General features: G+C 49.3%; 1 protein-coding gene across 1 annotated transcript; it reads right to left on the bottom strand.

The window, feature by feature from the left end:
• Positions 1 to 11,445: 11,445 nt before the first annotated feature.
• On the bottom strand, positions 11,446 to 13,121 carry zbtb18 (zinc finger and BTB domain containing 18; the record flags this gene model as incomplete). Its single annotated transcript, XM_084321766.1, is given in 13 exon segments — positions 11,446 to 11,465; positions 11,468 to 11,551; positions 11,554 to 11,596; positions 11,602 to 11,780; positions 11,783 to 11,821; positions 11,824 to 11,980; positions 11,982 to 12,146; positions 12,149 to 12,208; positions 12,211 to 12,242; positions 12,245 to 12,364; positions 12,367 to 12,660; positions 12,663 to 12,695; positions 12,698 to 13,121. Coding segments are annotated over 13 exon segments (1,650 nt in total).
• Positions 13,122 to 13,367: the final 246 nt, after the last annotated feature.

Here is a 13,367-nt window from a genome sequence, read left to right as displayed (position 1 = left end):
ACACACACAGACCAATTAATGAGCAGTTAAGGTCAAGAGTCCTGTACATGTGTGAAAGGGGCTTATGTTTGTGTGTGTGTGTGTGTGTGTGTGTGTGTGTGTGTGTGTGTGTGTGTGTGTGTGTGTGTGTGTGTGTGTGTGTGTGTGTGTGTGTGTGTGTGTGTGTGTGTGTGTGTGAGATAATAAAATGCTAACTTTTTAAACAGTGTTAAAAGGGCTGCTGTATGTTCTCATAAATGTGTGTTTATGTACTGTATCTGTGGGGATATCTGTCACTCTGTATGCTAGCTGTGTTGTGTCCTACTGTAGTATCATATCACAGTTTAGCACTGTATGTTGATTTGTGTATGTAGGTATGCATACAGTGTGTATGTTGTTTTATAGCATATCACAGCATAACAGTGGGTGAGTGTGCACCCTTGTCGTTGTGTGCATGTGTGTTCGCATTCATATGTGGTGTGTGTGTGTGTGTGTGTGTCTGTGTGTGTGTGTGTGTGTGTGTGCGTGCGTGTGTGTGTGTGTGTGAAAGAACCGCAGAGAGCTGGCTGTGGTTGCATGATGGACATCTGGATGCTAAATTGGTTAATGGCGCCTCCAAGCCAGGAGCCAGCCGGCCGTTCCTCCCAGTGCAAGGAGGGAGGGTGCTGCTACATCTGGCCAGTCCCACTGCCTGTGAGAAACTGCACAGACACGGCCACCAATGCTCCATTTCCAAAGTATTTTTATGCTTTTTTTATTTGTATTTTTTTTTTTTTTTTATAGTAGTGCCATTCTGTCTTGATATTATATCAAACTCACTTGATCGCTCGCTAACTGGCCTATTTCACTTTGACATCACCATAACCATTGCATTGCACCAGGGCATTGGAATTGGGATACATTCAAAATATGTAAATATTCTGTTATGGTTTGACAACCGACCCCAAACGCTACGACACAAAGAGAGTTGTTTCAGAGTTGCCAAAAACAAGGGCTTGTTTTATTTCACTAAATAGCAGCATAAACTTGGTAGAGTACAAACAAAGACTGGGATACAAGCATAGAAGAATGTTGCTGCTCTGCAGCTTCTCCCGGGATGGTTCGTCTGAGGAAGCAGACGGTGACGTCAGAGCCGCTCTGCAGATTCCTCTCGGCAGCTCTCCGAGGTGGTAAACGGGACCGAGAGGGAGAGAGGGAGCGGGTTAGCTCAGAGTACAGTTGGGAACAGAGCAGGTGACAGGAGAAGTGACTTGTCCCAAAACAGAGTAATCCAAGTGACTGAATCTTCGGTGTAAATACACACTGTGAGTAATGTCCCAACACAAATCCATGTGATAGATTCTTCGGTGCTAATAAACACTGTGAGCGAAGTCCCAATAATAATCCAAGTGACAGTATCTTCGGTGTGAATACACACAGTGAGCGAAGTCCCAATAATAATCCAAGTGATAATATCTTCGGTGTAAATACACACAGTGAGCGATGTTCAAGCAAATATTATCCCAAATGAACAATCCAAAAATCTGACACTGGGTGAGTGACAGTCTGACAAAAAGCAGGATCTCTTCAGTGTCTAAAACACACGAAAAACGAATAGGGTCAAAGACAGTCTTGCAAAACTCACCCAGGCGCTGTGCGTAAAGAGAGCAGGATCAAACAGGGCGAGCGCGTCGCCACGGGGAACGGGTTGTCCAAGCGGAATACTTCTTGAATATCCTGGGAGGCAAAGCACAGGGAAAAACAGCAGGCAAGGAAGGAACGGCGAATGCTGATGAAATATCAAAACGATCCAACAAAACTTGAATGGGGAAACGGGGTATATATAATCAAAGGAATGCTTAATTGACAAGTTGTGACAGCTGCGGGATGAGATTGACAAGCGTGTGGTTGGGGAAGCACCAATCAAACGGCGTCTACGGAAGAAGCGTGTGAATAGGGGAATGCAATTGATTAACAGAAAACTAAAGGAACAGAGCGAGTAGGCTTAAAGGAACAGAGCGAGTAGGTGAGCAACGGACAAAAACCTCACAGTACCCCCCCCTCCACGGGAGCCACCCGGCGACCAGGCCGACCCGGCTCGTCAGGATGGGCACGATGGAAGTCAGTGATCAAGCCGGGATCCACGATGAGCTGTCGGGAGACCCAGCTCCGCTCTTCAGGGCCGTAACCCTCCCAGTCCACCAGGTACTGGAACCCCCGACCCCGCCGTCGAACGCCCATCAACCGGCGGACCTGCCACTGGGGGTGACCATCCACCATCTCGGGAGGCGGAGGATCAGGAGCTGGAGGCATCAGGGGACTGAGGGAGACGGGCTTAACCCGGGAGACATGGAAAACGGGGTGAATGTGCATGGACGCAGGAAGTTTCAGACGCAGGGCCGCCGGACTGAGTACCTTCAGGACCTCGAAAGGTCCGACGAAACGGGGGTTAAGCTTCTTGGCCGAGGACCGAAGCGGGAGGTCCTTCGCGGAGAGCCACACCCTCTGCCCAGGGTGGTAAGTCGGCGCAGGAACCCGGCACCGGTCGGCCCCACGACAGGCGCGCTCAGATGTCCGGAGCAGCACGGTCCTGGTGATCTCCCAGACCCGTCGGCAGCGGTCGAGGTGGACCTGCACGGAGGGAACTGCCACTTCCGTCTCCTATGCGGGGAAAAGAGGGGGTTGGTAGCCCAGGGAAACTTCAAATGGTGAGAGGCCGGTGGCGGAACTGACCATGGAATTGATGGAGTACTCAACCCAGGGAAGGAAACGGCTCCAGGAAGCTGGTCTCTCGGCTGCCACACACCGAAGAGCAGACTCCACGCTCTGGTTCATCCTCTCCGTCTGTCCGTTAGTCTGGGGATGATAACCAGAGGAAAGACTGACCGTCGCCCCCAATCCCTTGCAAAAAGCCCGCCATACCTGGGAGGTGAACTGGGGCCTCCGGTCAGAGACGATGTCCTGGGGAAAACCATGAAGGCGGAACACGTGGTGAGTCAGGAGGTCCGCCGTCTCGGCCGCCGAGGGAAGCTTGGAAAGGGCCACGAGGTGAACCCCCTTGCTGAATCGATCCACCACGGTCAGAAGGCAAGTGTTCCCCTGGGAGGAGGGAAGACCTGTGACGAAGTCTAGCGCCACATGTGACCAAGGACGGCTCGGAACGGGAAGTGGCTGTAAAAGCCCGGAGGGTGCCTGGTGCGAGGCCTTGCTGCGGGCACAGACCGCGCAGGCCAATACGAACTCCTTGACGTCGTTCCGCATGGTGGGCCACCAGAAACGACGAGCCAGGAAGGAGAACGTGCGATGGACGCCCGGGTGGCAGGCGAACCGATTGGTATGGCCCCATAGCAGCACCCGGGACCGGACAGAGTCGGGGACAAAGAGACGATGAATCGGAACGTTGCTTGGAGCACGCTGGAAGCGTAGGGCACGTCTAACCACCCCCTCGATGCCCAAGGTGATGGCTCCAACCACCCTGGCCTCCGGGAGGATGGGAGTCGGGTCCTCAGAGGGTGGAGCCCCCTTGGAGTGTAACTGGGACAGGGAGTCGGCCTTCGTGTTGCGGGAACCAGGACGAAAAGTCAGCGAGAAGTCGAACCGACTGAGGAAACTGGCCCATCTCGCCTGCCGACCGTTGAGGCGCTTGGAAGCGCGGATGAACGTCAGGTTCTTGTGGTCCGTCCAGATGGTAAAAGGCTCCTCGGCCCCCTCAAGCCAATGACGCCACTCCTCCAACGCAGCCACGACCGCCAGCAGCTCCCGATTGCCGGTGTCGTAGTTCCTCTCGGCAGGGAGGAACCGACGCGAGTAGAAGGCGCAAGGATGTACCTTCTGGTCCGTTGCCGAACGCTGGGATAAGACAGCCCCCAGTCCAGTATCCGAGGCGTCCACCTCTACAATGAACTGTCTCTTGGGGTCAGGGTGGAGCAAGATAGGGGCGGAAGTGAACCTCTTCTTGAGGGAGCGGAACGCAGCACATGCCGCTGGGGACCAGTCGAACGGCAGAGCGGGAGAGGTCAGTCTGGTAAGTGGCTCCGCCACCTGACTGTAATTCCGGATGAACCTTCGGTAGAAGTTGGCGAACCCGAGGAAACTCTGTAACTCCTTCCGAGTGGTGGGTTCAGGCCAATCCTCCACAGCTTGGATCTTGCGAGGATCCGCTCGGGTCAAGCCCTTCTCAACGATGAAGCCCAGGTAGTCGACGGAGTCGGAGTGGAAACGGCACTTCTCCGCCTTGACGAAGAGCCGATTGTGGAGGAGGCGCTCCAGCACACGGCGGACATGCTGGATGTGCTCCTCGAGGGTCTTGGAGAAGATGAGGATGTCGTCCAGGTACACCACCACGAACACCTCCAGCATGTCACGAAGGACGTCGTTCATGAGTGCCTGGAATACCGCCGGGGCGTTGGTGAGGCCGAACGGCATCACCAGGTACTCGTAGTGGCCCCTGGGGGTCTTGAAGGCGGTCTTCCATTCATCGCCCTCACGGATACGGACAAGATGGTAGGCACTCCGGAGGTCCAGCTTGGTAAAGACGGTAGCCTGGGTGAGTGGCTCGAAGGTGGAGTTCATGAGAGGAAGAGGGTACTTGTTCTTGATGGTGATCTCGTTGAGCTGGCGATAGTCGATGCAGGGTCGAAGGTCCCCGTCCTTCTTCCCAACAAAGAAGAAACCGGCCGCCACCGGGGAGGAGGAAGGCCGAATGAGTCCTGCTTCCAAGGACTCAGAGATGTACTGATCCATCGCATTCTTCCATCGAACTTGCGCTCATTTTACGATGAATTGGAAATGGGGGACCCTGGTGTAAACAAGACGAAAGTCTTTCTCTGGTCTGCATCCCCTTAACAATTGTATGTATTGAGCTGTACTGCACTGTACCCATTCTGCAATCTGTTAATAAAGTTTTCATTCATTCATTCATTCATCACGCTAGGCTGATCTCACTAGCTAGGTCCGTCATCCTCACTTGTTGCATATATAGATTATTATAATATATAGTTTTTTTTTTTTTTTTTACATTTTACAGCTTCTTGAAGTTTGCCCACGGGGCTAATGCTACGTTGCAGCCAGCTACTGAGCCAATGAAGAATAATAACAACAGTGCATGCAGGCCAGAGGTCAGGCAAGAACAGTGCTCCAAGCTATCACCTGCTATCCTAGTGGCTGACATTGAAAATTGCTTTTCATTCAACACCGTTCGGGACTTTATTGGAGGCAATAACCTGAATATAAAAAAAATAAATGAACAACCACATTACAAAAGTATACTTTGATCCCTACAAACGATTATTGGGTTATTCAGTTTTTATGATCCATAACTATGTATGGTTTGACTCATTCTGAGACTCCTGTGGTTGACTTGTCAAGGTTAAAAGCGGTGTGTGGAGCGTCATACAGGCCATGTGAGCATCCTGGCTTATACAGAACACAGCACACTCTATATCACAAAGTTCTGTATTATTTTATGGGGACCAATTTTGGACCATCGTTGACAGTCTTGCAACATAAGAACACAGGTACCTGAATTGTTTATATCCCCCACAAATCAAACTTCCTGGTGCAATGGGCAACATTTATACATTTAACTTTCTGCTGTATAATTATATACGATTACATATGATTTATTTTTTTTTATTTTCTTCCAATTTCCACTTGGAACTTATTGCCCGTCTGAGACTACAGGTGTAATCCACGTCTGTTCACTTTCTGAAGTAAACCCATATTGTGTTTTCCACGAGTTATACCGGAGGGAGCAGGTCTGGAGATTATTCAACACGGCACAATCAAACATCAGCTCATTTGTATGTATAAAACTTCAATACCACTTCATAAATACTAAAGACCTCTCTCTCTCTCTCCTCCCAGCCCCTCCATCCCTCCCTCCCCTGGTGTAGCAAGGCGCTCCCTGGCAGCTTGGCAGAGGGCTCTCCCTCACGCTAGCAGCAGAGTGCAGGGGCGCGGGGCCCCAGACTGGAGCCCAAGCCTCCCAACATGTTGAGCTGGCCCGCCTTGGGCACAGCCACATGGCTCTGCAGCTGCCCCTTTGTCCCCCTTCCTTAAGTAAACAAAGGACAGATACAAATTAATGACCTACATTCACAGCAAACCTCGCACGGCCTCCTTCACAGGGGCGAGAGACACAGAGGCAGAGTGAGAGAACAAGTCTCCTCCAAGCAGATGTTCACTTATAACACTGCAGACTGCAATTAATGATCAGTAAGCGAGCCCTGCATGGCCAAGAGGAGAAGGGTTTGATTTATTTTTTTCACAGCACTTATCAAACAGCTACTGGAGAACAGCTGAGCGAAGCATCGTCTGAAAGCAGAGCGCAGGCCGCGCGCAGAAAGCTTTTCACACCTTTTCTTCCTGAAAACATAATGAACATCACAAAACAAAATGACAAAAAGGTTATATTGCCAGAAGAGAAACGCCTCCATAATTCCCAGAGTAAATGTCGCTTCGCCATGTTAAAAATTAATCCACTGATGAAAATGTGATATAAACTACATTGGGTTGTGTATTGCATTTGAACAATCGGGGGTATTCCCTAAAACGGAGGCAAGTATTAGAATGCATTAAACTCATTAAATGATAAGAAGACGATAATTATCTTGATTAAACTGAGCTGAAACCTTTGTAACACGTCCAAGTTTCTTCAACCATTATCAGGCAGAACACAATGTCATCAAGCTCAGGAGTGGTAGGCCTACTTATCGTGCGTGTGTGTGTGTGTGTGTGTGTGTGTGTGCTGGGGGCTTACGAGGGAGACCATCTGTGGTGGTGCCCTAATGAACGGCGCTCCTTGGCCTCAGAGTGCAGGGGCCTTTAATGCATCTGTAAGGGGCAGGTTTACTGAGCAGCAAGACATTAGCTAAAGCTGATTTCTTTACTGGAAAACTGCACTTGAGGAGCTTTGGCAGGAGGTGGCTGTGTGCTTGCATGTATGTGTGTGCGCGTGTTGTTGGTGGCGGGGGAGGGTTCTCAACAAGCTGCTGCACATTTGTCCAAGTCCAGCCCACGCCTTAGCCAGCACAGCAGCCAGATATATCAGCAACCACACACACACACACAGTCGTCATGCTGGACACACTGTGCCCAAGCAGCAGTACTCAATCTACACACACACACACACCTTGCCATCCACCCACATCACATGTTTGTGTGGTACAGCGTGCCAAAACCTCCTAGTCTGGCCCTTCTGGGGCCCGGGACGACTCACTACTGTTGGTTTAATATGATGCTATAGGCTGTGTGTGTAACACACTCTTCTTGAATGGGACTGTTTCACTAAAGTGTGCTATTAAAATATCCTCTTGGTGGAATTACCGGTAGAGCCACTCGTTAAACAATAAAACGACGGTTGGAGATTGCAGTGTTGACTTACTATGCGTCTTATTTTAGTGGGTTTGGGAGAAGATATCGTAATTAACTTTCTTGGGCCTGCCGTCGCGTCCGTCAACTCCTGGAAGCGCAAAAACACAACATTACATGTAACCAGGAAACTGAGTAAACTGAAGAAGGAAAACCACAGATTCAGATGGGGGTTGAATTTCAAGATTCTTATAATTTATTGCAGTTTGCACACAATTTAAAAAATTTCAACAACGGCACACCAAAAAATTACAAAACTAAACACCATTCGAATTTACTCCCCTCGAGAGAATTAAACAAAAATCAAAAACCAACTATGATTGTCAAAGCTAAAAATGTCTAAATTCATAAAAAGAACGGAAAATGAAAAAAATTTAATAAAATAAGAAAACTCTCACGGGGGAGCAAATATATTTGAATCAAAAGATCTGCTTGGTTTTTCTCAGACAGTGATTGTCCTTTCTTCCTAACAGACACACTCATTTCACAACCCCCCCCCCCCCTTGGATAAATTGTCTACAACATTTCAACATTTTCTTCCCTTCCTTCTTTTTAATTTTTACACCTTCCTTTCAAAATATCCCCCTTTTTTCAAGTAAGCACAGCTAGAATAAAAAATAAAAATAAATTATAATAAGAAGATGGAGATGTTTGTCAGGCTGGTTTTAAATTCACCAGCGTCTTCAGCAGTTGACAAACTCCTACAATTCCCACTCCGACCATTACCGCTGCTCCCACCGTGCACACACACACACACACACATGCGCAGACACGCAGACACACACACACACAGCCCGACTTACAGCAGTTTAAGGCTGTCATGTACAACCAGAGGATAAAACAGAACAAAACAAAAACAGCAATAATGATGAAAAAATTCAATCTACAGAATGGAGCGACCCACATTACAAACATTTTGCAAGGTGAAGAAAGAAGAAAAAAGAAAAGAAAAGAGAGAGGTTGTTTACACCTGTGGTGCAAGAACAAAAAAGGAAAAAACGTGTGCCATGGCGTTGGCAAAGTCACACACACACCTCCCCGCCTCCACTCTTTAAGGAGTGACAGTTGGAAAGTATCTGGAGTGTTCCGTCGTTTCTAAACATCACAATCTCAACCCGCATCAAAATATTGTCATACTGTTTTGTATTGCCCCCCCCCCCCCAAAAAAATTTGTTGAGTTGAGGATCGTATTGCTCATACTGTTTGGTATTGCCCCCCCCCCAAAAAAATTACAAAGAGTGAAAACTGAAACTTTACATTGATGTACAGAACCAACCCCTTGATACAACATTGATATTTTTTTTAAATAATAACTTATTATCAAATGATCAAAATATAAGACATACTTTTCTGATAAAAAAAGAGAAGAGATTCTATAGATTTCATACATGAGTGCCATACATGATTTCAAACAACTCTTTCCCCAAATGTTATACAGATATCAATAACGTCTTTAGCTTTAATCGGTTTTGGTTTTGTTTTCCCAATAAAGGCATCTTTTCAGCACAACCTGTGAATTCACGTCATTAAGATTAAAAGGTGCAATGGAGCCAATGCCATTTTCTCCTTCAAAGTAAGGATTGTTTTCAGTAGAAAACACTTCTCACACGCTCACACACACACAAACACACGCTCTCTCACACACACACACACACAACACGTGCAGCTCACACACATATTGACACAAGCAGTTATCGTATCGATCTGAACACTCCGTACCGCCTTGAAACAGTAGGGTATTTCAAGAAGCAGGAACACCCGGTTACGGGAAAAAAAAAAAAAAAAAAAAAAAAAAAAGGTATTTCACACAATACTCTGATATTTCAACAAATGTCATATGAATGGGTGATCTTACACATGACGGACGCCTCGCAGCCTTTATCGGACTGCTGACTTTACATGGCTCAATTCAAGATCATCGTTTCAGACTTGATTCTGCTTCTCGAAATACTCCTCAGAGTTTCGCTTCAATGAATCGGTGGGGTACGCACAGAGCGGCACAGAATGCTCGGCATCACTGTGTCTAAATGATCCACCTCAAACTTTCAGCAGGACAACTCGCCGCCCCCCCCCCCCCCCCCCCCCTCGTTCTCACACGCATCGGCCAGCCACACACACTATTACAGTATTCACACAGACCTGAAACGAGTGCCCGTAATGGCCGTGTGGATAAAGAAGACGGCTTTGACTGTGGCCAACGTAGAGGGAGGAGAGAGGAGAGACTGAGCCCACATATACAGTACAGTAGTAGACACACAATACACCTGAGGAGGAGGAGTCGAATGGACGGAGATTCTCAGTAGGTTAGGTCGACTAGTAACAAACTAGTCACACACACACACACACACACACACACAGACAGGGAGATCAGTGCATATACACACACAGGCTTAAAAACATCATTATCACTTCACGGTTCAGCGGAGACACATTCCAGAACATTCTATATGGGAGCTCAGTAGTGATGTGACCCCATGATCACGAGTGTGTGTGTGTCTGAAAGGGGGGGGGGGGGGGGTTATAAGGAAAATCATCCAACCTGTCTCCATCGCTGTGCCCCTCCCCCGCCCTTACTGATGCAAAAAAAATATCACAACTTAAAATCATAAGACCAAACAATCAGACCTTTCATGCACCCCCCCCCACCCCCCTCTCCCGTAGCTGTAAGAATATAATATTCAGTTTTCATCAAACCGCAGCCTGGAGTATTCACAAAGAATAAGGAAGAAAATAAATAAATAAAAAAGATGAGGAAAAGCCTGTTGTCAATATTTGATCAATTACAATGTGTACAGTAATACAGCAAATTCACATTATTTTTTCTTCAATTTTTTTCTTTTTCAAATATACAGGTTTTTGACATCATGCAAACAACAGCAGGTCCTGGTTTGAAAAGATAAAACAAACAAACAAACAAAAAAATTAAACATAAAAAATTATAATAATGGCCAAAAATTATATATAATAAAATACCTTAAATGATTACGGTTTTTAAAACTATTGCAAATAACAATATACAACCAACTTAAATTAAATACCTTTTTTCCAATGAGATGCTTTTTTTTTTAAAGACTGCCAGCTAAGATTTAAGAAAGAAAAGCCTCTAAATAACAACAATAATAATAATAATTCATAACTTTTTTTCTTTTTTTTGTAGGAAATACTTCAAATTGATTGGAGGTGAGAAAACATAATGAGGCTGTGCATTGCATGAGTGCCAGTCAGTCTGTCTTATAGATCATATCAGTCAGCTTTCCCCCCAAAGAGCTTAAGGGAAGCAGGGCAGTGCTTCACAAACCTCCACGCAGAGGCCGGTACACAATAACAACACACATACAGAATCACATTCACTCACACGCACACATGCGTCAGGTGAATTTAGTAGTGCAGTATTGTACACCACACACACACTCTTCAAACAGTGTGTGTGTGTGTGGGGGGGGTAAAGGTCAAGAGACAATTCACTTCCAAACCAATCAATTTGAAAATGTAAACGGATATCGTGCGTTGTTTGCGGACGATAATTATTTGTCAAATTGAAGGAAGAGTTCACCTGCTGAACTGATTGAAACTGAAAGGTGAATTGACCCCCGATATAACTTGTGATGGTTCACACTGTACCCGTTTTAGTGTTCATAGTTTTTTTTCTTCTTCTCATTTCAGTGTATTTTGACCTGATCTCTGCCGTAGGGTTTTGTCTATGGAGCTGGGGCTGGGCCAGTATCGGAGACGGTAGCCAGTGTAATGGTGTGTGTGTGGGTGGAAAACACACAGCGAAGTGAACAAAACTCTCACGGCAAGAAGACACTCTCACCTGGACCCATATTCTTCGACGTAAAAAAAAAAAAAAAACTAAAGAAACAAGAATAAACAAACCGGATAAAAAATAGAATAGGATAAACAAAAGGACCCTAAACAAAAAAAAATCAGTAGTAACATTTTCATGTGCTATTAAAGTGCAATTGAATGAGATTTTGCAAAGTACAAGAAAATGATTCCATCCCCCGACAAATCGACCGCCTTCCTTTTCAGCTCCCCTTACCTCTCTGCCCTCCTCCCCTCTCTCTCTCTCTCTGTCTGCTCATCCCTCCATCTAACCCCATAAGTCTCGTGTCTCTACTTCCACAGTTCCTGGAGCTGTCCTCTATCGCCCAGTCCCTGACGTTGGGCAGTGCCATCGGCTCGCTCTTCACCGACAGCGAGTTGACCAGTTCGCAGTGGACTTGCGGATGTGTCGGTAGAGGTCCCCGGACTGCGTGAAGCGCCGTCGCACCACTTGCAGGCGTGCGGCTTCTCGCGCGTGTGCACCACGGCGTGGCGGCTGAGGTTGTGCGAGTACTGGAAGCTCTTGCCGCAGGTGGTGCAGGTGTAGGGCTTCTCGCCGGAGTGAGTCCGCTCGTGGCGCTTCAGCGTGTACATGCAGGAGAAGGTCTTGCCGCAGATGGAGCAGTGGGCACGTTGACGTCGCCGACCGGCTTGGCGCGCACGCCTCCTGCTCCCGGAAGTGTGAGCTGAGGTGGATCTGCAGGATGTGGGGGGAGGGGAACACCTTGTTGCACAGCGGGCACATGAAGATCTGGGGGTGGGGCGCCGACAGCATGTTGGAGACGTAAGGCAGCAGGGCGCTGTCTATGCTGGCCGCCTCGGCCTGGGCGCGCGCGCTCCCCCCCCAGCATGTCCTCGTCCTCGCCGGCCGCCGTGGCCTTCTCGTCCCTCCCCAGCTCGGTGGCCAGAGAGGCCTCGCGTAGAGCCGACAGGTGGGCCTCCAGACCCAGGCGCCGCTGGGCCGACAGAGGCCCCCCCACCCCGTGGTGGTTCAGCACCCCGTGGGCGCGGGGAGCGTGGCCTTGGTAATGCCGCTGTGCTCCATGGCATAGTCCCGCCCCTGAGCTCCTCTTCCTCGTCTGAAGCCCCGGCCTCTCCACCTTCACCTGGACCAATGGACTCTGCAGACTGTCCGGTGTCGCTGCCCCACTGAAATATGACTGGTGGTGGTGGTTGCTGTGGTTGCTACCGGCGACAGGCTTGACTGACAGTCCAGGACACAGTCAGCCGCGTCGGCTGACACCCTCCTGCCCCTGCGGACGCCGCGGGAGCCCGCAGAGCGCTGGGACCTCTGAGACAGAGAGCCAGTGGAGCTGGTGGGGCTTCCGGCCGGGGACAGCAGCTTCCCTCCTGCAGCAGGAGTCTCAGGCTCCCCGCGCCCCGGGCTGGCCGTAGCGGTGGCTGGGGTGGCCGGTCTCTCTGAGGAGGGTAGCCTCAGCCACAGGGCCCTTCCCTCCGGCTTGGCCCCGTCTTCCTCCTCGTCGCTGGGCGGCAGGTCGGCGGTGGCGGGCGGCCGGTGGAGCCGTCCGAGAGGCTGTCGCTTTGTCCGAGTAGGCGGAGCCGCCGCCGTCGTCCTCGCGGCGCGTGCTGTCGGCCTCGGTCGTGGACTTCTGCTTCAGGCGCTTCTTGCACACCTTGACGATGTCGTACATGTGCAGGTAGCTGGCCGCCGCCAGCACGTCCTCCACAGGCAGCGAGTGGAACTGCAGCTTGCCCTCGTACATGAACTCCAGCAGCAGGGCGAAGGCCGGCGCCGTGACGATGTCGCTGTTGAGGTGCACCACGTCGCGCTTGTCCAGCTGGTCCTTGTAGAAGAGGTGGAAGTACATGCTGCATGACGCCAGGACGGCACGATGGGCGCGGAACTGGGCGTCGCCCACCAGCACCGTGGTGTCGCACAGGAAGCCCTGATGACGCTGCTCGCTCAGACACTGGAGCAAATGTCTGCTGTGGTCCGGAAACTCCATTCTGTCGTCCTCAAACCTGGACAGAGAGAGAGAGAGAGAGAGGGGGAGAGAGGAGAGAGTCATTGAAACATGTCATCAATGTCCTAGTGACTGATGTCACACTTTTAATCAAGGAAATTAAGATGAGCTCCTAATGGGGGAGGGTGCGTCCCGCCTGGCTGAAGACGGTGTGCAATACAGCTGTTAACTCGCAGGGTAAACCAACACTAACAAGACACGGGCTACATATAAGGGCTCTCTGAATCC

This window comes from Notolepis coatsorum (genome assembly GCF_963971535.1).
Source record: "Notolepis coatsorum genome assembly, chromosome: 9".
Lineage (NCBI taxonomy): Eukaryota > Metazoa > Chordata > Actinopteri > Aulopiformes > Paralepididae > Notolepis > Notolepis coatsorum.
This window is presented reverse-complemented; position numbering and strand designations above follow the sequence as displayed.